The sequence below is a fragment of the Neodiprion fabricii genome, chromosome 4 (genome assembly GCF_021155785.1).
Source record: "Neodiprion fabricii isolate iyNeoFabr1 chromosome 4, iyNeoFabr1.1, whole genome shotgun sequence".
NCBI lineage: Eukaryota > Metazoa > Arthropoda > Insecta > Hymenoptera > Diprionidae > Neodiprion > Neodiprion fabricii.
Genome location: NC_060242.1, coordinates 24523430 through 24550602, shown reverse-complemented (window position 1 = coordinate 24550602; position 27173 = coordinate 24523430). Strand labels below are relative to the sequence as shown.

Genomic DNA, 27173 nt, shown 5'->3' with positions numbered 1-27173 from the left:
CACTTCGATCGTCTAATTCTGGAATCCTTTGAGACAAATTATTTTTTTTCATTTGTATTTTATCATACTCACATTTTTTTAAATGATTATGTTAACAGTTTGAAGTATAAAATTTTACCGTCTCCAAGATACGTGTGAGGTATGATAAAGCGAAATTTGATTACGGAAACACAACCTTCAAGAATCGCCTTTCATCCAGTTTTACTATTTGTATCGATTTGAAGAAACATTTTGGTGTCGCCAAAAATAGTTTGGGTGAAACTGAATTTCATTGTTCCGACTACAGTGAAGACTCCGTTATTTTGCACAAAGCGTTTCATCGTAAAATTCATTATTTAAATTTAGCACATTGGTATTTAGCTGTCGCAAATGATCAGTAATCCAAGTAACGCACCCTGAGATCGCTGCGTGTTAATTTGAACAAAGCACCACCTCATACTTTGCAAAATTCTATTCCTATCAGGTGCGACTGACGCACTTCACGGCGAGTCATGCATGAAGGACTCACATCGATTGAATCGACTTTTCTCTATACGTTTTGTGTCTGGTCTTTTGAACATAAATAAAATATCCCGGCATTCAGAAATGTGTATTCACTGACTTTATAATAAGACGTAAGATCACACATACCTACGTATGCTGGATCTTAAAAATTATTGGAATGCGATTGAAAGAAAATTCTGAACTATCCAACGTTGTTTTAGAAACCAGCCATGCTTCTAATTTTGTCTCGCAAGTTTTCGTGATCGCATAATTTGAAAGACCAAGTCGAAAAGCTCTTCGAAAGAAATAGATACCAGCTCAGTTGTCGAGAGTTTTTTTTCTACCATAAAGCTCGATTGTTGTATCGGATTGTTTCGATCGGCGGCCTCATTTTGAAATTCCACCACTTGTGTTACAGTAAAGTGATTATACAAGTGACGCATTTCGCTGCTTTTACGGTAGGTAATATCTTCATCTGTTTAGAGCACCTTCTCGGCTGTGTTAATGCAACCTCGACATTCATTTTCAGCTGTACCAAAATCAAAAACTGGATGATCATTATTTTCAGAGAATCAAAACCGTTTTATAAAAATGAACAATCTTTTTCATGTGATCTCCATAAAATATTTGACAGTGGCCACTTCAAACTTTTGAACCTATGAATATTTTATTACGTCATTTCAGCTATCATACCTTGTCCTATGAACAATTTTCTACCATTCCGTAGAATATATTAATAAATCAGTTCATCACACTTTTCGTTATTGGCTCATTTCAGTTTTGGATTACCGAGGTTACATCGCGATTAAAAATATTACCCAACCCAAAAAAATTGCGACCTATCGCTTATGTTACCAGTTTAATATAATGCAAGTAATAAAATTTCCGATCAATGCCCAGAATAATAGAGTGGAGCTTACAATAAACATCACACCGTCTGGACGTCGATTTTCATTGTCCTGCAGATGGCATCGTGTTATCTTAATCAAATCGCGTCTGCCAAGCAAAGCACGTATTCCATAAATGCTCTATCGTTTCACAAGTATCCTCAGGCCCAATGCTTTGCGAATAAAAATCACTGTCAGCATAGTAAAGAATAGACAATTCGTATGTTCAGAATTTAACTATTACGACTAATCAGGTTTCATTGTGCAATGTGGCAATATAATGTCGACTTTGGAGCTATGCAAATTATGTGGCCATCAAACTTACAGCATTCGGCTTGACTTTCAATTATTACCCCTGGGCCTTGAATAAACCCAAATGAATTTTATAAGGATCAAATTTCACGTATGAAAAAATCAAGGATCATCGCCCATCTCAAAGAACGAATGACGAGATGATTTCATAGCTGTAACTCTTCAAAATTAAATCTACTCTTACAGGTGGGATTTATATTGGCAAATCGAATGTCTCACTGTGGATTTGTGCGCTCTTATAATATCCAGTACCCGCTGCCATATCGCATTTTCATGACTTCCTGTAGGTCAAGAGAAGTGGAGTGATTTATACTTCTATTTTCAAAACTGACTAATTCACTTAACGCGCAACCCGAGTGACCGGAATACTGACTGATAACAATTTCTTCACATTGATCAAACGATTAATTTTCACCATATTTTCGAGTCAATTTACCACTCCAAAAAACGTGTGTCTGTTCGAGTGATGGCAATATTCCTCTCGTTCACAGAGTCGAACTTTTAAACCTACGACGATCACGATTTCGGTCTATTCGTGGACCGAGAACCAGATATGCACGATATCATACAACAATCAATTCAAAAGTTCGTACATTTCTATTTTTCTTCAGTCAACAATCTCGATTTAATCAATTTATCAAAATGATTTAGTCGAACGAATTCGTTGATTCAACAAAAGCCTTTCTTGTCGCGATCAAGTGAAGTATTGATTCGAGTGAACCTTTTGATGTATTTCAGAAATTGAGTCAACTAAATATCATTACATTTGAAGTTTATACATTGTTCCTCCAAGCCGCATGTTTTTTGATAGAAACGATTAGGTACTTCAAATAAAATAAGTAGATGGATCTAGCCAACAAGAAATTTACGCCTATTGAATGCCATACTTCGTTGATCTAAGCGAGGCTTGCTTGGCCTAACTGACTGCATCAGTTGTACCGATTTGATTATGAGGTAACAGAAACACTATGTACTTTGAAACAAGTATACGTATAAGTATTGATGTATACATTCACGTTAACATCAGTATACTAGTACCATAACCGTTCACTAGGTGGCGAACTCTCGCGCTACAAAAATAGCTTCAGAGATACTTACAACATCGGGTAGTCGACTAGGAGGTCCGATACCGTAACGTATTATAAATTCGACAGCAAACCTAATACAGACGATGAGAATGTAACATCATATTACGAGACATCGCTATTGATATTGACGAAATAAAAACACAAACTTTAAACACATGTTCGATTAGTACTTTTACGTATACAACAATAAGCTTTGGATTTATCCAGTATTAATCGAGTAAATCTCATAACACTCTAAGATAACAAAATTTCAAGTGGCATAATTCGAAGAATACGTTTTGTGCGGTTTAATTAACTCAAGCGTGCAGTTAATATAAAAGCTCTTTGTGTAACAACAAATTTAATTACCAGTTTCAAGCATTCAACTCTTAATTCGACGAAACGTGAATTTTAAAACAAGCTTAATTTGTTCTGATACAACGATTCCATATTTTTAAAATAAAACTATTGAGGTGCGTTCAATCAAATTTTTAGTCATTTCAATCACACATTTCCCTGATACAAAATTCACATTATTGCAACGTATTAGCACTGTGTTATTTTCAATAAATTGATAGCCGTGATCATTCAAAGGCTTGATTCTGTTCTATGTTGAGTCGTCACGAGTATTTCATTCGACAAAAGTATTTTTTTAAACTAAGCAAGTATTCTGTTGGCTGCATTTGACTATAGCATTTAGTTGAATCAGACGAATATCGCTTAACCTAAATAATCCTTTCTCTCCGTCTAACACATATATACCAAGATAATAATAATCAATATAATCCTTCCTGTGCAATTGATGACGTTTGTGCATAAAAAACAATTAAACTTATCGAGAATGTATCTACAAAATATATCAACAGATGTACCATCAACAGTTCAGCCTCCTGTTCTCTCAGTCTGCAAGTTATAAGCTTCGATATCTCGGAAACGTTTCGGTAAGTCAGACATTTTTTTTCTCGAACGATGAATTCATCCACTTGATGAATAAATGTTTATTTAGCTATCAAATCGTCATATTCTATCCCCCTCTTCATGATCATATTCGTACAGTATTAAAGACCACTAGAAATCAATTGCAGTAATATAATCAGCTGACTAAAATTTAGGACAGTACGCTACGACACTTGTAATGAACGTTGCTTGTTTCTAACGTATCACTTCGGTCATACAATTCAATTAACATTTTATTTACATCGGCTATTTAACAATGACGTCGTCAAAACATGAATATAATCGAATAATATGGCATTATTGAATAGTACTTTTTTTAATGAAAATTTCATCATTCATAACAGGATTAGTTATCTCCCAAAAGTTTCCGCGAGGGTTTATCTCACGATCATTTTCCATAATCCTCAAGGATCAAGACTCTTTCATTTTCTGACTTTATGCTTTTCAATTACTGCAACCAATATTTCAGTTCTCGATTCATCATGACTCTAACTATTTTGTCTACGAGATATTATTTCTTTGCTATAACTAATTCTTGGCTTGTATTACCTGAGAACGAATTGAGTACTAAATGATTGGGAGTATCCTCTAAAAGTCGATAAAAAATGTCAGCACAAACAATAAAGTAACAATGAAGCCTGAAGGTAGGCAGCATACGATGCACGCGCGTCATGCCTAACTCCGGCACTCAGGCGTTTCTCACTGTTGACAATTTGCGCGGAAAAAAGCCTGTTTGAACATCACCCGATAGGACACCATTATTGGCCACCAAAATGGACTGTGTCCGATAAATCGCTGTGCCCAATCGGTCTGTGTTCAGGAGAGCGACAGAAGTAAAAAAAGAACTAGACAAAACCTTAGATTATATTTCTCCCAATCTTTTATACAGTTATCGTACAAAATAATATAGTAACAATTCAACACAGAAATTTGGAGGTATTACTCAAAAGAAGGCAGTAATTACAGGAAAAGTGTACGTAAAGGAATGCGAAAAATTACGAACAATGAACACGATATATGTATTATGTCGGGTAATAAAGTAAAAATTAATACGTTGTTGTTTACGTTAAACACTGATTTTCTCGATGCTTTCAAGTAGGAAAGAAGATGGAATCGCAAATTTAGTTCGCAACCGTAGTTCGTAAAATAGCTAATTAGGTCTGCTGAACTCCTCGACTCAGATTTATAACGTTTCTCTTTTTTCTATAATTTTACGGGGATTCAAACAGTTTTTCTTGATCTCACTGAACTAATGTCACAACACCTTTTGCATGAAACTGCAGTCACTTAAACAATCAACGGACTACAGTTACAAATAATTATATTGTTTATCTGAGTTTATATCGATTATCGATTCTTAAAATGAGCCTGCGACAAAAAGCGATACTTACATAGCTACAATTTACAATTACAATTACACGATACTATTTAAAGAGGGTATGATGTGAAGTAGCACATCGTTGAATCGTTGAAGAGTCTCTAAAGCAATGCTCTCTGTGCGTTTTACAGCGATTAATATTTCAACAATTAAGAAAAACCGTTGACATTCACGAGTTGTCGCACGGTGTTTGATTTTTTAACAGATATTATATTTACAGATACGCGCGTTATTCACAATTGAAAAGGTGAATTAAAAAAAAGCTGTGAGTGCCATTATTATTTTGAAAATAATTTTTCTCCTCCGAAGGCATTGGCTTCGGCTCGTAGATATTTTCTAGACAAAAGAAAAATGGCACAGCCTTTTTAAATTCTCCTCTTCAATTAAAAACCTTTGACCTGTTGGACAGGAAATTTCAAACTTCAAACGTCTTTCGATTTTGACTTGAAAAGTTTTTCGAACGGGAAATCTTGGAAGGCCTTGCCGAAGATCTCCGTAAAAGCGGTGGATACCAACTCGTTTATCAGACCTCTGGTCACCACAAAGCCTGGTTGCCACATCGTGTTTATAATCCTGTCGAGGACCGTTTCGATCAATTGCCGTCCTTGCAACAGGTTCGTGATGTGGAGCTCGAGATTGCTTATCTTCTCGACGTCGATGCTCGCCGTTAGCTTAGAATTCGGCTTTCTGGTGATCATCGTCGTCTGCACCAGGTCGTCTAAAAAAAATAGAAACAAGTAAAATAATTCCACCAATTCAACAATTTCGTGTAATGAAATTTGCCCGACCACTGAGATTTGAACCAGACTTCGCAAAGTAGTGACCTTGCTAAATTTTATGATTACCGATGAATTTCAATGCCAAATTTTAATATACGAATTTGATCTGATGGATTTCAGGCAACTCAACTTTGTATAAATAATATATACACCATGTTAGTGGTTATGAAATATTTGAAAAATACAATTAATTGTCAAACTTCCACCGCAACTTTTCAGCTCAAATTTTTCCGTACTGTCTTATTATTATCCAAATTGATGGTGGGTCGGAAATACTTACACAACGTCAGCGTAAACTTCCCTTTGTTGGCTATTTTAGTGTTAAAAATCTGGGCCTTGAACTCGTAATCACCGGCCAAGTATTTTTCGGGAAAACTTTGCGTGTATTGAACCTGAAAATTCAAAGTGGTAGGCATATTGTAATATTGGGTTAAATAAGAGCAAGTAACCATTGTTCGCACATTCGTTAAAATATCGTGCATATTAACAAGATCTGGTGTATCTGTTTTGCCAGTGTAAAATGGAAGAATCGACCCACGTACTATAGAGTTATTAACGAAGTTACGATTTTTGTAAAAATATGTTTCACGAGATTTACATTGTACAAAGAAGTTGTCGAGACATTTTTAACAGTCGGACGGTTAAAATTTTACTGCAGCAATATCTTGTTCCCTGAAGATTTTATTAATAACAACAGAGGGAGGTGGAAAACTTTCCAAAATCTACTGATTATTCTTACGTAGGACCACCCACATAATTATATATGCATATTGTGGATATAATGCATTACACTATTGCTGCAATCTTGATGGAACATTCCACATTCAAGCGCAAAATTATAGCTGCTGTTAGTGTTACTGCAATCTTTCTAAAACATATATACATATATATCTTGTGTCGCGTGCAAGGAGAAGATAAGACGCAACTTATCATACGTAACAACTTTTCTTTCACGCTGCAAATGATTTACGTTTAATCGTAGAATATATATGCAAGAAAAAAATTTTTCATCGACTCAAAAACAATCAGGCCAAGTCCCGTCGTGAACTCCAGATTTAATGAGATAATACGCACGTACACTTTCCTTTCTAATTTATGCATCTGTAAATACATTGGAATTGTCGAACTGCTACTGGTATTTTATGAAACTTTACATCACCAGTCGACAAGCTCCTCCGACTTATTATTAATGCTACATTCGCGAAGTTTTTGTTGGAATAATTTTTCAATTGTGCACTGTAAATAATGGTGGTGTTGAAATTGATAAAATTTTTCCAATACGGACTGTTATAGAATTTTTTTGTGATCATTTCGAAAATTTAACATGAAATAATGTTAAATTGACATTCTAAAATTCCATCGAATATAGTCTTTTCGAAAAACCACGCTCCAATTTTTCCAACGGTTCAAATAGCGCCACGTACATACATAAGATTGATTATCGGACCTATTTGCGATTTGACATTCAAAATTGATACCTAATAAATTAATCAAATAAAATTGTTCTCCTTGTAAAATTTACTTGATTACCCACGGCCGTAAAATGCCTTGTATTTTACTTGCCCCAATCAATTGAAATAGAATTTCGGAAAAGAATCAGCTATTCGATGGAGGTATATATGACGCATTGTTTTAAAATATCTCTCAAGTTTCGACTGGAAAACTGCTCGAACATCAAGAAAATATATAATTCCTAGAATTTTGATTGAATCGCGTACACAATCTTTGGGTTTTAATTTATTGCAATTCACTGTTGCATACTTCGATATAATTCATTACAAAAACGTTTCGGTTGATCGTTCATATCGTTTTTTTTTTTTTTTAAGTGTGTATCACTGTGTCTACTTGGCATCGTTCACCATGTCACAATTTTTTGAGTTCGACAATTTGTCTCGGATTCCCGTGTTTAAACATCTAGCAAATTAGACTAATTGTGCAGATGGAAATGCAATCAACCGGTCGTAGTACCTTTTGTAAAAAGCTGGGCTTTTTCCTCAAACCATACGGTTTTACACTCACCCTGTAGTTGGACAAATCGCTAACGAATCGCGTGACTTTGCTAGCCGACCAACCGGTTTCGGTGACGTTCCTGAGGGTTAGGGTGAATCCAAGGGCCGGGACACCTCTGCTGGCTGTGACTTCCTGGGCAAAGAAGGGATCGAAGGGCGCGACGTTGTACTGAGGAAGTCCAGTCTTGAAGAAGGGCCTCACCGCGTTCAAACCTTCTCTTACACACGCGTCGAAACCCGCCTGCCCTACTCTGCAATTTGCGAAGTTGTCCTCTAAAAGCCAGATTAAAACTTTGATCAAAATGCATTCTTCTATTTTAACAATTTTCTATTAATACATGAATGACGGGTGTCTAAAACACCGGATTTTATCAGAATTCGATGTTTGGGTCAGGAATAACAGGTTCTTAATTAATGGTCGAATAGTGTAAATTTATTCCACAATCGCAAATTAACACTTGTACGAATTCATTGTAGTCGTATCTGAATGCGCTCTGTTTTGAGGGTATCCAGACAAAGAAAAAAAATGTGTTAAATTCACCAAACATGGCAATAAAGTGCGTAAAAAAGTCGTTTCGTTGATTCGAATAAATGTGGTTAGAATCCGTGCATAATCGAAATTGTTGTTATGGTCACGTTTTCGACTCAATCAAACGGCATTTCTTTTGTCACATTTGATAAAACCAAAAACAATTTTTTCTGTGTGTATTACATGCGTTTAGTTCCAATCAAATCTGTGCAAATTTCAAATAAAAATGAAGGCATCTTCGAGTCGGTTTGGGTTTCGTAGCAGAGGCCAGCCAGTAAAGTGGGGGCAGAAATTTGGCCCTTAGGTTACGTTCGATTTGTCAATACAAAAAAAAAGAAGCGAATACCTAAATAAATAAATTGGCCGAAACTCAGGTCTGGACGAATATACGTAATAACGTATGAACGACTTTCTCCTCGGACGAACCGGTAGGTCGAAATTTTGTGAGACTGAGAATGGCAGAGAACACCGTACGTGTTCGGCGGTTCTTTCTGACGATGAATACGTCACCGAAGAGTCGTTACGACCGAACGTGGAGGTAATGATCAGACGATAAAAGTTGAGAGCAGTATTGAGACGGTACATAAATTAGTAACACTGTTATGCCATTCCTCATCAACCGAGCGAAACAGAGTTGATTGACTTTCTAAGCTACTACAGATATGAACATGTACAATGTGTAATTCAGGCCTCACAACGTACCGCCAAAAAAGTATTACATGACATGCGATAGCGACGAACGATTAGTACGGAAAATCTAAGGGCCCCCTATTTTATTCACGTATGCGTGCGAGCAAATCCTAACGCCTACACAGTTTCGATAACTGGTTGTATTCGTTTTACCTTCGGCTACAAGTTAAAAAAAAAAAAAAAAGAATCGATAAATAGAAATAGAACATTTGACACAACTGATGGCTGCAGTTTCGACGAAAATAGTAAGTTTATTTGCTCGTTATGTAACTTTGTTGAAGCAAATTTCTTGATGTAACTGCTTTGATACTCGCTTATTTTAGACGAAATGCTAAGGAGCAAGGAAGTAATTTTCAATCTGGCAACGTATGGGGTAAATTTTGAATTTGACCTTTTCAACGCACAGTTTTTCGGAGACAAACAATTTCTAATTACTTATTGTTTCAGCATGCAAAGTTTCACTTCAGTCGACCGAATGTGATTGAATGGTATATATTGTGTAACAAGGAGGTAAACTTGGTTTTTTATGGCCGAGCGTAAATTTGCGATATGATTCGTAGACCGAGTTTGTCTTCTTGTTACACAATGTCTCTGACTGTAAGTGCAAATCTTATTTATGATCGTATAAATCACAACCAAAAAACGACAGGATAGACGTCGGTATAATGAATTTAGCGACCCATGGTCACATAGGTCCAAATATACAGATGTCGGCTCCGACTAAAATTAAACAACACATTAACGCAATTACGACGCAGCATTTTTGCGTAAACATCCTTTAACGTAGCGTCCTGTTAACATGCAAAAAGGATGAAAATAACACGTACGGAAAATCCCAGCAAAACAATTTCATTATTGGCAAAACAATATTCAAATCCAATGACTTGCCATTAATTTTTTTTTTTTTCGTTTTAAACAACGCTGTTTTGTCGATGGTAAAATTATTTCAATGGGAACCTTCCACGTCTTTGGTCTTTTAATCCTTTTCGGATGTCAGTAGAACCCTGCATTGATTATGGATTTCAAGTCACGCATGACAGTCGCAAAATTCAGGTCTATAATACGTCGATAACTAGCTTCGAAGAAATTCACGTCCGAAAACTTTGAATCGTTTTCTAAAGGCTTACATATACTTTGCAATTTTAACATTGAATGTTTATTCGAAATAGACGGTTCAATGTTAGAACTATGATGGATTACCTATGGATGTATAAACTGATCTTCTCGGATTCATCAAGGTCAAAATTCATCTTCGCTACTTGCGATGTATTACGTCATTCGGGTAAGAGATGAAGCAAAAACAAAGTGCGAAACATTCGTACAAAGTTAACAAAACTCCCGAAAGACATTACAAAGACGGTGGAATGACGTTTCGTGCACGACTTTGAAGGAGAGTTCATCATTTTCGGTCCTAATATAAATTAATTATCAGTGTTTGCATTACGTCGGATTGATTTGGACTGAACAGAAAACGTTAATTTCTTGACTACTTTATCTTAGGTGTGTGTTATTCATGTCAGAGATCTTGCATAATGTCCAAACGAAACGATCTAGACGCTCAGATGAAATATTAGGAAATATTTTTGACTAGACGGCTGCATAATCAAGTTGCTGTAAATAATGAAGACGACACGTTCTTCCGAAATGTAAAAGTCTGCGAAGTGAAAAGTTTTGCTGATGCAACTGATATTTATTTAACTTGACCAAATATCGAAGCCGGTATACTTTTCAATCAGTCAAACAAATATCATGCGATCGGTTCATAATAATTTGCATTGTTGAATAATAGTCGCAGATAGTTCCATTCGACTGGAGAACGCTTTAGGCAGACAAATTTTCGAAATAAGTATATACCTACTTCAGAATTTCACCAAATCGAGTTATTCTTCTTATTCTTATTCTTCTCTAAGACTTCTTTTCGGATCCCAAAAATTGTAATCAGAATAATGAACAACTTTAAACCAATTATATTTCAGCTTAATGTGTTTATTATGTTGGTTGATTTACCAATTTTCGGCGTAACTGCAATTTGGATATGTTACAGTGTACACGGAAATATGTGAAACCTCCAACTTTTAAACCCTTGTGCCTAGCCGTTTAGGAGACAGACGTTGGTCGATTTTATCATGGTCTCCATTTGAACCTTTGTCTTCGAATTTTTATCACTCCCTGACTTCACTCTAAATATGTCAGGATGTACTCCGAAATTGATGACATGAAAACATGAAAACAATTTATTTTTTGGACCAAATGTATCGAACATACGCTTATTTGTGACTTTTGAAAACCTACCTTAATACAGATTTCATATTCGGCAAGATCGAACGTTATTATATAATAATATACAGGGTTGTGTTCTTTCCGACGATAGGAGTTCCTAAAACTTCGAAGACAAAGCCCATTTCGAAAATGTGATAGAACTGATGAACACGGTTTTGGTAAACGGTAAGGCCCAAAGGCCTAAAAATTGCCAGATTCTGATATCTAATAATCAGTGTACGTTATATATATGCAATTTATAAGTAGACAGAAATTTCGGCCTTAAAAATTAGACAAAAAATGCTGGGTGAGCCTATATTATTATGTAGTCAGCTATCGGTAACACAAATATGTAGTTTGAATGAAAATCCTTCGTTCATGTTACGGTGATATATCGATAATTGATCAAATTAAATTTTTTTATTCATTAATCACAATCCGCGGATGAATTGAAAATATCTCCACTATTTATTAAAGCGATAAATATAATGCTTGTGCGAAGGAATGACAGACGAAGCTGTAACTTATCTACGAAAACAATTCCCCGGCGGTGACTGTTTTAGCACGACACAATTACGCTTATACTCAAGACCTTTCATGCATTCTTTCACAAGACCGTAAATGAACAAACACTTGTCCGATACTATTGCGTCACAACCCGCGATCCAAGTGGTAACCATTACTAGGTTCGAACGTTTTCCCGTAATCACTTTTACTCGACAGAGAGGAAGAGCATCGCGAAGACGACCGATCGGGATGAACAATTATTGCACTTTTTATATCGTACTCACCGAACTTCTGGGCTTGGCCCGCCGCCCAAAAGGGCAAAAGCCCACCAATTATCAATATCTGGAGCTGCATGGCGTCGCCGCGTTGTTCCTTGCCCGTGGATTACCGCGTTCTTTGACCAAATGATCCCCTCGGAAGCCTCCGGCGTGTTGTACCAGGTAAATAAAACGTTAGCCTCAAGTTTAGCCAGTAGTCACCACCACGCGTGGTGTTTGCCAGTGTACTTTCACTCCGCGCATTGCATCTCAGTGGGGCTGTCCTAGGCCGCATTACCACACACAGACACACACGCACACACACACACACACACACACACACACACCGCACCAAGTTTATCCCATGTAAGAATTTTAGTTTCTGCCATTACATAATTCAATGAGAATCTTTCGCCGTTGAGTAACCAGCCGTTGGCGAGGACCGATTAACGAAAACGAGGCACCGAAAAACGTGAATCGCACCGATCGATTCTCGAACTCTGAACTCCATTTTCCCTGCATGCACCCTCTTTAAGAGGTGGGAACATTTTTATCTTGGCCTCTGGAGTTCTCGAATAGAGACTCAGGACGGACTGAAAGGCTCTCCGAATCAGACTGCCGAGCAGGCCAATCAGATACGATTCTTCTGCGAGCCGACAAAAACTATACGAGAAAGTCCTAGGCTTTATATAAAGTCAAACATGTGTTCGGTTCACTGTTCATTCTGACAAGAGGACAATCACGATCTCTATGCGTGTGTGGAATTTAAGTGGCAAAAAAATTTACGCGCAAATCTCTCCGAACAAACAGTTTTTGCGACGAGTTTTCAGATGAAAACAGATACAGATTACTCCGTGATCAGTCGAGAACGATATTTACCGAGATAATTATCAGCCAGGTTGTGGTTAAGAATTAGCTGTATGTACGGAGATGTGAATGGGTTGTCGTAAAGATTGCAGAAGATTTATCGAGAAGTTTTTACGTACATAGTGAACATCGTAATGTATGATCAGACTTGGCGGAAATATTTTTCCAGCGAGAAACAGGTCTGAACAGTCTTGGTCAAGCTCAAACACTACTCTAGATTAAGACAAGTGTCAAGAGTTGATCAGCGATTCTGGTAACTGGCGTACAGTCGGTGTTAATTCGTATGTTACCGCAGCGCTGCAGAATATATATTTAATAAACATGAGAGTCATATCAGTAATTAATTCCAAAGCTACAAATTTCAAGTTACGTAAAGTTTATTGGCATTTGAAAGAAGGTTTTCACATTTCAGAATTCTAAATGTCTTCACAAATGAAAGAAAGTGGCACTGTGAAAGCTTAGAAAACTATTTGAAATCGATAATATCTTGTAAGTTGCAGGAAGACATTTCAATTTGTGATTGGTCAAATAATGTCTTTGTTTAGCTTTGTTACAGAATTATGCTACAAGACAGTTATAAGATATATCTTCAGACTGAATCATTTGCAATTCCCAATACTATGGGTTGTACTATTTTCAATTCTCTAAACACGAAAACTTTCTGTAACCAAGCTACAGAACTGGGAACAGATAAACTACTCGTAATTTTAGGGTTGTAATTTATCTGGATCTGACAAAATTGACTCTGCTGTTTTAACTGCATGAATCAAGATGCCACAACATTTATAAAGTATAAGAGATTTTCTCAATATAATGGATTATCTTGAGGCTTATATACCTACCTAAGAAAGCATGTCCAAACAATCCAAAAATTTTATACATGGCCATATTTAGAAGTATTATGTGCTTTATCTGTATGTGTAATGCGTCAAATCGATTGAAATTTGGACTCAAGCTTCGTTTTGACTAAAGAAATGTGAGTGCGGAAATTGAACTCCATTAATAAATAGTGATCTTTCAAATATGGGTATTTCCTAACCTTGATGTTTAAAAGGTTTTGCACCAACCGCAAAGAACAAAGTTGAATGAACATGAGAAGACGATCAACAGATTAACATTCGTCATTAAGCAGCGTATTTTTTGAAAGTGAAATTTTCGTAAGAGTGCACCGCATTACCTCTGAAACTGATTTAGTATAACGCGGAATCTTGCGTCATAATATATTCCTTAGATTACGTATACACGCATACTTTCCATTCGATCCGTTTAAGCGATGTACGTGTATTACATAGGTGTTACAGTTTCGCTGACATCATAATAACTACAATTACCAAGATTTTCCGCTTCTGCACCTGGCCGTGGAATGGCCAACATTTGATCCTGAGTGGGGAAACTGAAGGAGTTCAACGAACAAAAGGTATGTCAATTAAACCGACCCAGCAGTTTATAGTGTCGTAATCCAGTGATTCGAACAGAATTTTCGCAATGATGACAAGGGGTCAGGCTGTAAATTACATCACAGATCGTTGATATGAAACCCTAGAAAATGGTGACTGCGTAGATTGAACACGAGTAGAGAGGCGCACGTACGGAGGTTATGCAATAATAGAATTATCGTCACGTAAAGGGCCCGTGTACGTATCATATATCTGGTTATTTCGTGGAAATGTTTCATGGACAATTAAACATGGGATAAGTCCGCCTGCGTATATGCAATTCGGGGCACATTTTACCGATCCGCATTTTTTTCGTGATCTATCATTGGAGAGAGCGAGACGTGGACCTATCGTCCAATTGTCAATTGGTAAAATGTACTCTTAGTTGCCTAAATGCAGGTGGATTACGCTCAAATGTGAATTGCATAAATGCAGGCGAACTGAGCTTTTGATTATTTGCCCGTGGAACGTTTTCAGAAAATAATGCTGTATAGTTTTACGGGTACGGGACTCGTTTAACCCATTATCCTCAAACGATTTTAGGTGAGATACAATAATACAAGTTGAATTTAAAGTCATATTTTCAACCACGCCCATAATCGTAATCAGGACGTAGAAAAAGGATAAAAACCGCGAAGAGAAATTATGCGCACATAACACATAACTTGTTCACTGGTTTAAAGTATCCTATACTTAGCTGTGGTAAATTGATTTCTGAAATCGACGTCTTGTTGCAAAGTGATGTAATATTCTGCATTCTCTGAACTTTCGGTTCAGTTATTACGAGGGCTTGAATTTAAATGAAGACTGCGACACTTGCTTCATGAGTAAAATAAAATGTATCGATGACTATTCAAATTTTCGAATCAAACGTCAAAGATTATACAGTTTGACTGTCTTATGCAGGCTGTTAAAAAATACTCTTATTATTAGAAGCTGAATAAACAATTAATCTGATTGCACTTCAGCATGAAAACAAATGTGAAGAAATTACAGTTAAAATATCAGCAAAATATACAAGCATGAATTAACAGTAGAAAGAGAGAGATGATTTAAGCTGACATTTCTGCAAAATAAAGTTATTCGAAAAAGTTCCTCACCAGCAAAACAGTGACAGGATCTCGATCGGTTGATTTAAAATGTAAAAGTGTCGAGAAATAGAGAAATAGAGCATCAACTACCGTACTGACCTTCGACATTTAAAGACTAAGCACTTTGTCATGTACTATTAAGCTGCATGAAGTAAAAGCTCATCATTTTAGACACAAATTAAAATGCGTTCTGCGACGGTATATTAAGAAAGTTGCGATTGCGTATTCTTTCAAAAGTATAATTAACCCCTGATCGTTCAGCATATTGGATAATCGATTTGGCAGATTATTTCCTCTAGGAGACGAGGAACCAGCAGGTGTTATTACCCCTGACCAGGGTATCAGACAAGCTAGGAGCGGAGATCTCCGTTCGCAGTAACAGTGAAAGTATCCGGTAAACTGCATCTGCCAATGCCCCCACGGCTTCAGTCTTCCAGCAGTGCTACGTTTAGGAACAATCCATACTTGAATAGCAACGAGACGTGATTACACTCACTTGTTTCCCGAAGGACTAACTGTGACAACCTCTCGTGGGTTCAGGGATCGAAATAGTGCAAGTCAAAAAAGTTGGACCAAATGAAACGTGTGATCGCCTGCTTCCTCCTGGCGTTGACGACTGTTCTTGCCTTAGGGATAGACGAGAAACGTAAGTAGACCGATCAACTAGGTGAACCCGAATCGTTATCAACCGAGTCGACATTCCTTAGGACCCTACGTGAAACAGTGCTCCAAAAAAGATCCGAAACTCAAGAAATGCCTCATAGACGCTCTTCATCACTTGAGACCCTATCTTCGGGACGGAATACCTGAGATCAAGCTGCCTCCAGTCGAGCCTTTTCGAGTGAGTCTTGCAACGATCGTTAATTATTTCGCAGCCATGCAATTTTTACACTAGACGATAACGCGAGAAACGATCTTAAAACGAATAATCGCGATGCCATTTTGAAGGAAGGACACACCGAGCTTAGTTTTCATTTACGTCTCAGCAATTTTCTGAACACTGACAGCAAAACGGGTACTTAATGGTGTCATGAAAATTATCATTCGTGATTTTGTACTGACGTTCCGTCTTCAACGCAGATAGAGGAACTAATATTGTCGCTCACTGGTGGTCGGAATGGGTACAAGATACAACTTCAAGAAATGGACGTTTTGGGTGCCAGTAACTTCACCGTCTTCGATATCAAGCTCGGATCACCCTTCGAGGCGCTCATCGAGATTCCAGCCCTCGTTATGGACGCTCATTACTCCAGGTTAAAAAATTTTCTATAATATAACTCTAATTTCATTGTCTCGAGTTGAAAACGTCGGTTTTACTTCACTCGTAACAAAATGAAATAAAAATAATATAATTCGGAAAATAAAACGAAAGCGTCGTATTTTCTTCATATCTTAATACCTCTGTACACAAATTCCTTAAAATGGTCGCAACTTTGTTTGAAATGGGAGCAAATTTCATAGTGAATTTCAACAACAATGCTAAAATTGAAATCCATGAACACGGAAAAACGAAACATACGAATGAAAACTCGATTCAGCGTGAAGAAACTAGTCGCGTAGATTCCAAACTTGGAATAACATTTGTCGCACATCGTTTGAACAAAAAAATTCAAGAGAGTCAACAATAATATCAATTTTTGACCTAAGCAAATCTTATCGTCAATTCAAAGTAGGTATAATTTAGAATACAGTGTATCTCACACCGGTTTACCAATCGTACGTTCTTAATCATTCGCGTAGTCATAACCGCGAAATTGCGTGAAATTGATGACGCTTAATCGACTCTATAAATCATGATTATAGTTATCGCGAACCAAAATTGCTGCGGTTTTTTTTCAATATCGACGTAACGTTCGCAATTTTTTGCCAATTTCGCCCCCACACGTGACTTCTCGGTGCGAGTATTAACGACGGGAGCGTTGATCGCCGTTACCAACCTCACGAACGGCTGTTTCCTGTAACGCAAGTGAGAGTTCGTTGCACAACAGAAATACGGCAATTAATTACAGCTCCGGAGTTTTGATAATTCTCCCGGCAAGTGGCAACGGCACTTTCCACGGTCGTTTCGACGACGTTCGTGCCATCGTCAAGGGCACTGTCAGCACCAGCTATCACGAGGGTGGGACGTACCTCCACGTCGAGACGCTGGAGATCGAATTGGCCGTTAAGGAAATCGACCTGAAAGTCGACAAGATCTTCAACAACAATCGGATTCTGAGTGAGTCGCGTCCTTGATGTATTACCATGAGATACGAGGATATAAGTGATAGAGCTCAATGTTTTTGGCTTGGGTAATATCTCTGCACCCCAACGGCATCTTTTTTGCCCTGACAACATAACCTTTGTCATTAATTTTCAGCTTTTTCAAAGACAAAAACTCTGGTAACGTATTATTATTTTCAAAGTCTGAAAACAACCTTGCAAATAGGAAAGAACTTCTCTAGGTTATCCCCATGAAATATTTCGTTCATGCAACTTGGACGTTTTCACTCTATGAATGTTTTATTGACTCTGATTTCATCCGTCACTTTATCCTGGATAAACGATTTTTTATCAGTCCATAAAATAGACTGATATATGATATACCTGTCATTTTATCACATGTTTCATTTTTTGCTCGTCCCACTTATCGGTGAACGAGGTTATGTCACGCGGAAAATGGAGGCAACAATACAATCCAACCAAAAAACATCGAGCTCAGTTACTTTTAGAGCTGTTTTATCGTGGGAAAACAATCTGATTCGGTGACACGGAATATCGTTAACTCGGTTGTTCATATCCGCGTTTCAGCCGAAGCCATCAACCTCTTTCTACGAGAGAACGGTCAGGAGGTACTCAAGGCGATGGAACCGCAGCTGAAAAAAGAACTTGTGATACTATTCTCCCGGATCGTTAACCAGCTCCTTCTTCACGTGCCTGTTGAATCCTTCCTCAGTCCGTAAATTGATAAAGAGAGCTGATTTGGACTCGGCAATCGGCTGGATGCGATTAGTAGGTATATGATTGTAGAATTCCAAAGCCTTTCTTTTCTCGAGACAATCGCCGAATCTATCCAACATTTCTTACATTCGATCGCAGACAAGAAGAGTCTTGCATGCGCGTGAGAGAGCGATAGTTTCTTTTAAAGTATACTTTCTAATTCGCGTCACTTCCATATATCTTATATACACCGTATCACGAGTGAAATATTCCCAATGAAAGTTAGGCACCTCGAGTATAATATCCGCGGATCAGCCATCATCTTTCTTAACTTTATACCAACAGGATTCTTGTGATAGTTATTTCACAACGAAGTATTAATAATCGGTATTCCAAATCTGATTGTTCTTCGATGTATTACAATTATTGTTAGTTCTTTTTTTTTTATTTTATTTTATTTTTATTTTTTTTGAGTTAAATCTATTCAGTAGAACCTACACGCATAGTTGTTTATTTTATTTTGTAATAGTTTTTCGCATAATAATAAATTGAATACGTAATTAAATTATTGCCAGCGGCGATTTATTATACCTATATTGCATATTATAGTAGCACACCGCGCGTGCAAATCTGTATAATTATTATTTTCCATTTCCCAAGCTCGATTATTTATTCAATGCTGTAACAATGCGGTATATAATTACCAGACGGCAATTGTAACCGGCAGGTTACAGAAGCAGTTGGATTAAATAGCGAGGCGATGTTGTAAGGCTTCTTCATTTCATGTTGCAAACACTGAGAAAATTGCAGCTTCAACATTTTTTTACGGTGTCACAACCTCCTAAATGACGATACCGTTTTTGACCTTTTGACCAATATAAATCTCATATCATTTTCATCGTAGCATTTTATCATTTAACTAAAATTTGGTACACTTTTTCACTAATTTGTTTAGTTTAATAGTTCTCATACGTCGCAATGTGATACCAATGAAAATTAACATCGTATTACTTACGTTTTCTCTTATTGATAATTGTTCAACGAGTAATCACTCAAGTTTGTCAGCATCTCTGGAGTTTTCGGAAAATCGTTACAGTTCCGAGCCTTCAAAATATGGTATATTTTATGTGTTCGGTTTACTGTACTTTTTTAATTAAATAAGGCTTTAACATCAATTTATTGTTGCACAAGCATTAAATTTCCACAACATTTACAAGAAAATATAGTAACAGTGATCGTAATGAGAAAGAATAGTAACGGATACCAGACTTTCTGGTAACAGCTACAAAACTAATATTCATTTTGTACCTAGAACTATATTTTTCGATAGTGGTAAAAAATGAAAATATTTAAGGACTGAGCGGCAACCTGAACTAAAAATTTCTCTCAGTCTACACCGTGATATTTTAACACTTTTACTCAACTTCACCGTCTTTGTTATAGTTTTATATGATAAGTCACGTTTTATTTTGGATGAAATTACAGATCTTTTGAAAATCTCAAATATTTCCTACGATTGTTTTACAACAAACCGTTACGAGGTTGAAACAAAAATATTACAAATACTGACTGAAAACTAAAAAGAAGTATACCATAAGTATCCAAACTAGCTTGAGAATCAATGTTTGTACTTTTGTTATACAAGCTGGCAGTGCCGAACGCGGACTGTCTTTTTATTTTGACGTTAACCAAATATTGAGATGTTCGGTCCTACTCGAGCGACAAAAGCAAGGTATAAAAATGTGAGTCTCAATCTCAAATATTTAGGTACGTATATTAAAGATGAAAAGAAATGTATTTGGCCAATTATAAATAATACTTCTTTTGGTTCAAACTTTTAACGACATAAATGATTGCATTGTTTATAAAGAAAGTAAACTGTATTAGCGAAAATATTCTTTGTATTTTGATTTCTCGTACTAAAAAACATTTTCGGTAAAATATAGTTGTGGGTGCAGAATGAAAGTAAGTTTCATAGCTGTGACCTAAAAATCTAGTGTGTTTTACTATTCTTTTTAATTGTGGTTACTCGTTCTTATAGCTCTTGCTATAATTGAATGCTGGTCCAACAGATCATTAACGAAAAAATTCAGTAATGACAACTATGATTACATTGAATATAGTTACCTTTACCAAATTTAATTACATTTCCAACAACATTCAATACAAATTTGTTACAGGTGAAATTTTTCTCAGTGCGATGTAGTTACATAAAATTAATAGCATTGAAAGGATATAAGTAACAACTCACCTCCGTATAATTTTTACAAGATTTTATTTTCTTATTTTCAACAAAACGTATACTTATGTAATTAAATTTTTGGAACAGAATATTAACTACCTGTACGGAATTTAGCTACTAATCCGTCATGGTAAAAATTAGTAAGTGTAGAAACGTGAAATTCGCGTTTCAATGCGGCTCAAACATCGGATTTTTTGTCAGAATCTAACGCCTCGAACTCCATGACCGAACAATTACTCAGCCATCAGAGGATCTTAGGCGAAAATAACGCGCACACTCTCCTTTCCTAATTCTAGTTCAACGAATTAGACGAAGAGCTTGGAGTACGACAATTTGGAAAACACGAGGTTGGCGAAATCTGTCATCATCTTGTCCCACCGAGCGCTAGCAATGGGCAACAATTCCCTGTAGAAGAGGGGCCAGTACTCGTTGATGAAACTGCGAGCGATGTTATCTGAAAATTAATAAAACGGGGTCGTGGGTTTACAATAAACAAGGCACTGTGAGAATTTATAATACAGTCGTCGTGTTTTGCTGCGTTTTGTAGCGTAAGGTGCCTCGTACTTCATATTAATATATTGTACGTGTTGGGAACATTAGACTATTCGCTGAATTCCGAATCCAAATTTAAAAAAATGGAAAAAACTGTTTGAAAAACCTTGAACAATTTAAGGAAATTTTGTACTTTACTTCGCCAGTTCTCTTGGTAGTCCAAACCACGGTACCTTGTCTCAAAGATCAAATTTCCGACTCGTTTGATATCTACGTGTTTGATTTATTTGACAAATCATACTTTCTATACGTGAATCGCGTCGCCTTACGTTGCGCGAACGATGTGAAAACATTTTTTAACAATTATAGACAAGTATAATACTTACTGAGACTCTCGTCGCCGTTGAATAGATCGTCGAAGTAGACCTTCATTTTCTCGACTTCCGGTAGAACCATGAAGTGCTCAACAACCCATCTGTCGTTTTCGATTCGTCCGGTGATGTCCCACACGGTTTTGACTCCCTCCATGCTCACGTTGAAGAAACCTGACGTTATGAAATATTTTTAATACAATGTTTTTCAAGAAAGGCAACAGTGCTATAAAAGTCTGATATTCGTGTTCAAATTCACTGTTCTCATCGTTTTCACTCAAAATGAAGCGAAGCTTTCGTTTACCTTCGTGTCAGAGTAACGCCCAACGGTCCGATCTAGTTTTACGTAAATATTGCCATTAATTCTGACCTTTTAAATTTTATGATTCAAGCATTGTTACAATAATCAATGTTATAATAGTCAAATCGATTAGAAAGTTCAATTTAAATTCCCGCATGACTGCAAACGCCTAACAATAAATAAATAAAAAACTAGTGAACGAATAATAGTAATAATACAAAATCATGCAGATAGGTGAAAATAAGAATTCTCACTGGTGAAAGTAAGTATCGATATTATAATAATGCGAATTTAAGCAAAGTCTCGAGTACAGAAACCAGTTACAACTCTGAAATATTTGTGGAATAATCAGGATTTCCATGTTCACAATAATGCAGACATTTGAGAAACGCATTAATTCAATTGATAAATTATCCAGATTTGATACTGAGCGATTTGCCGCAAAATTTATTTAATTAGATCGATTGCTTCTTGTTTGTTAGACAAAATCCAAGTGAAATTGATATTTTAATTGTTTAATCCAAGAAAAAATATGCTAAATTAATTGAATAAGAGCTTGGTTCGGTCGAAACTTTTAAAGATTACATTTACGAATTGGAATAACATTTGGAAGCTAAATCGAACTGAAATATTTCTCTTCAATAGTAATTCCAATAAAATACTGACCTTTGCCTCCAACTTTGAAGTCGTTAAGGTGACCTTCGGCCTTGTACTCGCCATCGATGAAAATTCTCGGGAACAAGACATCGACTTCCAGCCGTTGTCTGTCCTCGGAGAACGTCGATTTAACTTTCAAGATCTTCGCCCTCGATGTTCCGTACGCGTTCACCTCCTTCATAAGCAGTTTTCCTTGCATCATCCCATTGCTGTACGAGATCTCTTCCAGAGCAACGTAGTATGGATCGAGTACCGGGACACCCAACTCAGGTACGCCTGGTTTATAAAAAGATGATTTTTAAACAAAATGTCCGTGCCAGAAAGCCAGAGGTGCATTTTTTCGGCACGTACAATTACAATGGTAGTAATCAAAAATTTTTATCTGGCACAATTTAGAAATGTTAAATTATACACTAATTGTAAGATAAGAAAAGTCCTTAAAATTTTTAGGCATGATTCTTTATGCGAAGTACGTTAATCGATTTTATTACGTTTCAAATTTTTTGCAATTTCTGTCATCGGAAAAAAATATACCCCAACGAGCCTTTTTTGTGTGAATAACAGTCGAATCTTTTCATTTCGAAGGAGATCTTCAGGAATTGCAAAGAACCCAGTCTTTTGGTAAGGGATGAAAAATGAGTTGTTTTCAGTTTTTATGTGAAAACGTAGAGATTTCGGGAGGTATTTTGAAATTTTCAAAATGGGATGAAAATGAGATCACAATTAAATCGATAATTTCGAGGCTTTCAAATACTCTCAATAACTATACGTACACCTGAAATATTTATTCCAATTTGATCATGATCCCATTTCTGTTAACGCTCTAATAATCACAGAATATACTCCAGAATGTATATCTTTTCAAACAAAAATTAAAAACAATGTATTTTCATTTCATTCGCATATTCAGGATTGAATATATCTGGAAAACTTGGTTTTTTTAAAAATAGTTTTTAAGAATATACCTCAAACAGAATTCCAGACTCGGAATCACCTGATTGTTTGCATAAAAAAAACCAAATTAAGTCATATTGATCAACATTTTTCTCGGAAACGGTAATGCGTGGAGGCTTAAGTAAACAAGGACATATCCAAATCGCAATAAGATCAAAATTTCGTGGCTAAAAATCTACCCGAAACTTGTGACACTTTGTTTTTCTTTATTTCCATTACACTGTAGCTTTGCGCTTTACAAGTGATAAATATTCATCACTCAAATTACTTCAATCAATCAATGTTAAATATGGGATTCCCCCTCAAACTTACCTTTGGATAATTTGGGAATAGCATCTTGAATCGCGGTCTTCAGACAATCGTTGACATTTTCTGATTTCCTGTTGCAAATCTTCATGTACTTTGCTAAAAGGATTGAAAAAACAATAAAGTTAATTTAATAAAGTACTTTTAAAAAAAAATCACAATATAATTTACACAATCAGGCGTATTAGACGTTATATAAAAACCGCAGTGACGGCAAAGCCTGACTGGATTAATTAACCCGTGTGACATTAAGCCGAAAGTTTTTTTTACCGGTTCCACATCGCAAACTTCGTGGCCTCGGCACGTTTCAAACTTGAACTTTGTACTCTGCGTTGTTCAGTTGTGAATAATTCACATTGAAACCTGTTCTGGGGATTTGGATTCAGTTTGATCACAAAATTATATGGGACCCCTTTGTTGCTCAGATTATCTGCACGTGAAGCTATTTACTCTGATTTCAAGACGCCTGACACATGGTCTTTATTGAGCAATACGGAAAGCGTTATTTTTCACGACTGTCGTCATTATAATGTTTCTCTCCGATTACATGTGCATAGAAAAAAAGTACCTGCTGCAGCGAGAATGGAAATTGAATTGATATAATTGCAACGCACATCGTGTAAATAGCGATTACGAGAAAAAAACAGCCACCAAGTCGTTCCTGGCCATGCATCGTGAACAAATGTATAATATTTGTACATATACAGGTACCGTATACATATTCATTATTTTCTGTGTGAATCTTCATCAAGGTCTTCCGTTTCTCAGCCATTTCATCGTGTATGTGATATATTTATTAAAACATAGACCAATTGAGAAGAGGAAGTTTTTATACGTATGACTGCAGAATAACCGCACAATTTAATAACCGTTCGGTAAACAAGGTGAGCATGGATACACCTGTAAATAAATTTACCGCGATTTAAAAAAGCGTTTCGTGGAACCGGCAAAGTATGAACGTTTTTTAGGCCCCGATATACTAAACTTTGGAATTAAGTATTGGAACATGACGACGATAAGAAAAAAAATAATTTCGACGATATATGAGTAAGAATCGGCAGAACATCTTTTTGCTCTGTGTTTCTTTGAAGAAACAATGAAACCATGTAACACCTGGAGAAGGTTTGATCACACAGAAATATAGTATAATTGTTTAGTTTAAGTATCTAGGTATTAATTGTGTTTGGAATTGATAATTATGATTCAGATTTGTTTTTGACGAGTAAATTTGATACGAGCTCTAACATTTGATTGCGCGAATCAGATTTTTTACTCAGTTCATATTCTTAGCGGGTTACGGATTTTATTTGAAAAGGAATCTTCTTGTTTAATGGTATGAGCAACAGAGTTTTATCACCTTTTAAAATACAAACAAAATCCTTTCTTTTACAGAATTTGACTTAGACATGAATTTCATTACATTGGCTATTACACCAGATGTAGAAAGACAATTACAACAAAAAAAAAAAAAAAACAACACATTTTAAAAGTCGCGTACAATTTCTAACTATTTCGAAATCGTGTAATTGTTTTTAGAACTGAGTTTTTAGAATAGTCTAGTTCTTGTTTCCCTTTAATTAAGAGCAGTGTATGCTCCATTGAACCGATATGACAACAATCAAAATCAGCGATTATTGACAAGTATTTATGCAACCCTGAACTAATTATCACAATCCTTCGCTCCTCCGAAACCAGTCGAGGGACACCCACAGTTAATATATACCTAGATTGATAGTCCAATAACTGATTATAAATCCTCAATGTCCCCCGGCGATTTTCAGTTCAAGGCTTGACCACTTAAGTTTTTATGATTCCTCACGCAAGTAAACTAAAAAAACTATGAGTTCATCTGATGCGAGGAAAAATTATACTCGTGATTAATCAACGCACGCATTATGCAATTCCAGTTGGGCTGTGCAACCTCTGTTCTCATATTTATTGTATGAGATTCTTGGATTACTACCTATCTTTTTTTTTCTTTGATAATACGCCTTGAACAACAAGACTTGCCAGTTGAGAAATCGCGAACATAGATAGAATCCGTACATGTGAATAATCTAGACTAGTCTAGTTTGCTTTCTAATTTCATCTGTTTTAACGATTCTAATAACAAACATTGTATCTCGTTGTCATGAGGTCGCTCATTTTTATGCGCTAGAATATAATATAATTTTAACATTATCAGAAATATTAATTACTGGATCATTCCAACGGAATCCGATCATTCCTGAAACTCGACTATTTTTTCACTTTCACCTTTTCTATGACAACTCAATACTCAATTCGTAAGCTCTCTCAAAATACTAGCTTTTCATGGAATACTGTTTTCAATACTTTCGACAATTTCATCACGAAAAATATAAGACAAAATACGCGCAAAAGTTTTACTTATTCTGTATTTTTAGATGTCCTGCATGTTTGGAAAAAGTAGGAAGTGCTCTTACATCGTGGGAAATAGATTTTGATATTGTCAGAATATATTTCTCAATCAATTATTCTGCAGTTTTGAAATTTTTGCTTTGAACTTGTGAAATCACGAAGGAATGCAAAATTAACAAAAATTTTTTCGGTATTGACAAAGACGAAAAATTATCAATTTTAACGTTTTTTCTTTTTATTCAAGACAGTTGATAGAAAAAGACTTGAAACAACAAGAATCGGTGATCGTCCAATTCCACGACTGCAACGGCCAAATTTTGCTGGAATTGATCCAACGCCATATCCTTTTTCCCCAAACGTACGATACATTTTTCAATCTACGTCAGATCTCAAACTTAAGACCCGAATTTCAGCTCCAAGGCACGCGGAAACTCACCGAGCAAAGAAACCACGGAAAAATAATCTTCGTGCAAGTGGCATACGTTGGAACAATAAAACCATTACGTTCACAATATGTATTAAACTACTACGCGCGAATGCAAGAGATATGTGAGATTCAGATAAATAGAAAAAACAAGACAAATTAATCGGAGTAACTATAAATTTCGCAAATTTGCGAAAATCCACCGCAGTTAAAGGAGACGATTCGATCGTCACGAGTAAGGTAAAATATTTATGGGAACCAAAGTGCGAGATGAAATGACAACAGAGTTTAGCGGCAAACAAGTAATGGTTTAAGTTTAGTAATAACTAGTGAAAACGTACGTATTTCCACTTCTTCAGCTGCAAGTGCGACGGAAAAGACCGCACAGAAAATGACCGCTACACGCTTCATTGCTACGTTTGAAAATTACTGCTCGTCAGAATTTCAACACTCTCTTTATATAGGCGGTCGGCCAAGGACTTTTGAATCCAGCATGGGGAGGTATGGCTTGTTGTTTCAAACCTGGCCCGTCTCATCGATTCCGTCCAATCTGCGAGCAGAGAAGTTCTTGGCGTTCACGTGCTGCACACACCTTGCAAATTTATTATACCTGGATCGTT

The 27173-nt window shown here is 36.3% G+C and overlaps 3 protein-coding genes across 4 annotated transcripts; 1 reads left to right on the top strand and 2 right to left on the bottom strand.

Moving 5' to 3' along the window:
• Positions 1-2378: 2378 nt before the first annotated feature.
• LOC124180036 lies at positions 2379-18992 on the top strand. 2 transcript variants are annotated; one of them, XM_046565019.1, is made up of 8 exons: positions 2379-2636; positions 3616-3690; positions 14274-14398; positions 15794-16154; positions 16216-16349; positions 16589-16761; positions 17518-17726; positions 18299-18992. In XM_046565019.1, exons 4-8 carry the CDS (start codon positions 16085-16087, stop codon positions 18448-18450), a joined length of 738 nt encoding a protein of 245 aa, XP_046420975.1. In that variant the 5' UTR covers positions 2379-2636; positions 3616-3690; positions 14274-14398; positions 15794-16084; the 3' UTR covers positions 18451-18992. The 2 variants fall into 2 exon arrangements, with proteins under 2 accessions (XP_046420975.1, XP_046420974.1); XM_046565018.1 differs by lacking the exon at positions 2379-2636 and having other exon boundaries at positions 15808-16154.
• Positions 4553-12529, bottom strand: LOC124180032. The gene is made up of 4 exons (XM_046565014.1): positions 12142-12529; positions 7883-8145; positions 6144-6255; positions 4553-5802 (listed from the first exon to the last, which is right to left on the bottom strand). The coding sequence occupies exons 1-4, from the start codon at positions 12209-12211 to the stop codon at positions 5507-5509; spliced, it is 741 nt and encodes a 246-aa protein (XP_046420970.1). The 5' UTR covers positions 12212-12529; the 3' UTR covers positions 4553-5506.
• Positions 18993-20685: 1693 nt separating the features above from the next.
• Positions 20686-27044, bottom strand: LOC124180033. Its single transcript, XM_046565015.1, has 5 exons — positions 26895-27044; positions 23757-23849; positions 22500-22766; positions 21548-21706; positions 20686-21123 (listed from the first exon to the last, which is right to left on the bottom strand). The coding sequence occupies exons 1-5, from the start codon at positions 26962-26964 to the stop codon at positions 20975-20977; spliced, it is 738 nt and encodes a 245-aa protein (XP_046420971.1). The 5' UTR covers positions 26965-27044; the 3' UTR covers positions 20686-20974.
• Positions 27045-27173: the final 129 nt, after the last annotated feature.

Excerpts from the sequence above, each read along its gene's own strand:
- LOC124180032 (XM_046565014.1), bottom strand. The coding sequence starts at position 12,211 with ATGCAGCTCCAGATATTGATAATTGGTGGGCTTTTGCCCTTTTGGGCG. Across the intron at positions 8,146-12,141 it reads GGGCCAAGCCCAGAAGTTCG|AGGACAACTTCGCAAATTGC; the intron begins GTGAGTACGATA and ends TCTGGCTTTTAG. Across the intron at positions 6,256-7,882 it reads GCGATTTGTCCAACTACAGG|GTTCAATACACGCAAAGTTT; the intron begins GTGAGTGTAAAA and ends TTGAATTTTCAG.
- LOC124180036 (XM_046565019.1), top strand. The coding sequence starts at position 16,085 with ATGAAACGTGTGATCGCCTGCTTCCTCCTGGCGTTGACGACTGTTCTT. Across the intron at positions 16,350-16,588 it reads CTCCAGTCGAGCCTTTTCGA|ATAGAGGAACTAATATTGTC; the intron begins GTGAGTCTTGCA and ends TCTTCAACGCAG. Across the intron at positions 16,762-17,517 it reads ATGGACGCTCATTACTCCAG|CTCCGGAGTTTTGATAATTC; the intron begins GTTAAAAAATTT and ends AATTAATTACAG.
- LOC124180033 (XM_046565015.1), bottom strand. The coding sequence starts at position 26,964 with ATGAAGCGTGTAGCGGTCATTTTCTGTGCGGTCTTTTCCGTCGCACTT. Across the intron at positions 23,850-26,894 it reads AGCTGAAGAAGTGGAAATAC|CAAAGTACATGAAGATTTGC; the intron begins GTACGTTTTCAC and ends CAATCCTTTTAG. Across the intron at positions 21,124-21,547 it reads CAACGGCGACGAGAGTCTCA|ATAACATCGCTCGCAGTTTC; the intron begins GTAAGTATTATA and ends ATTAATTTTCAG.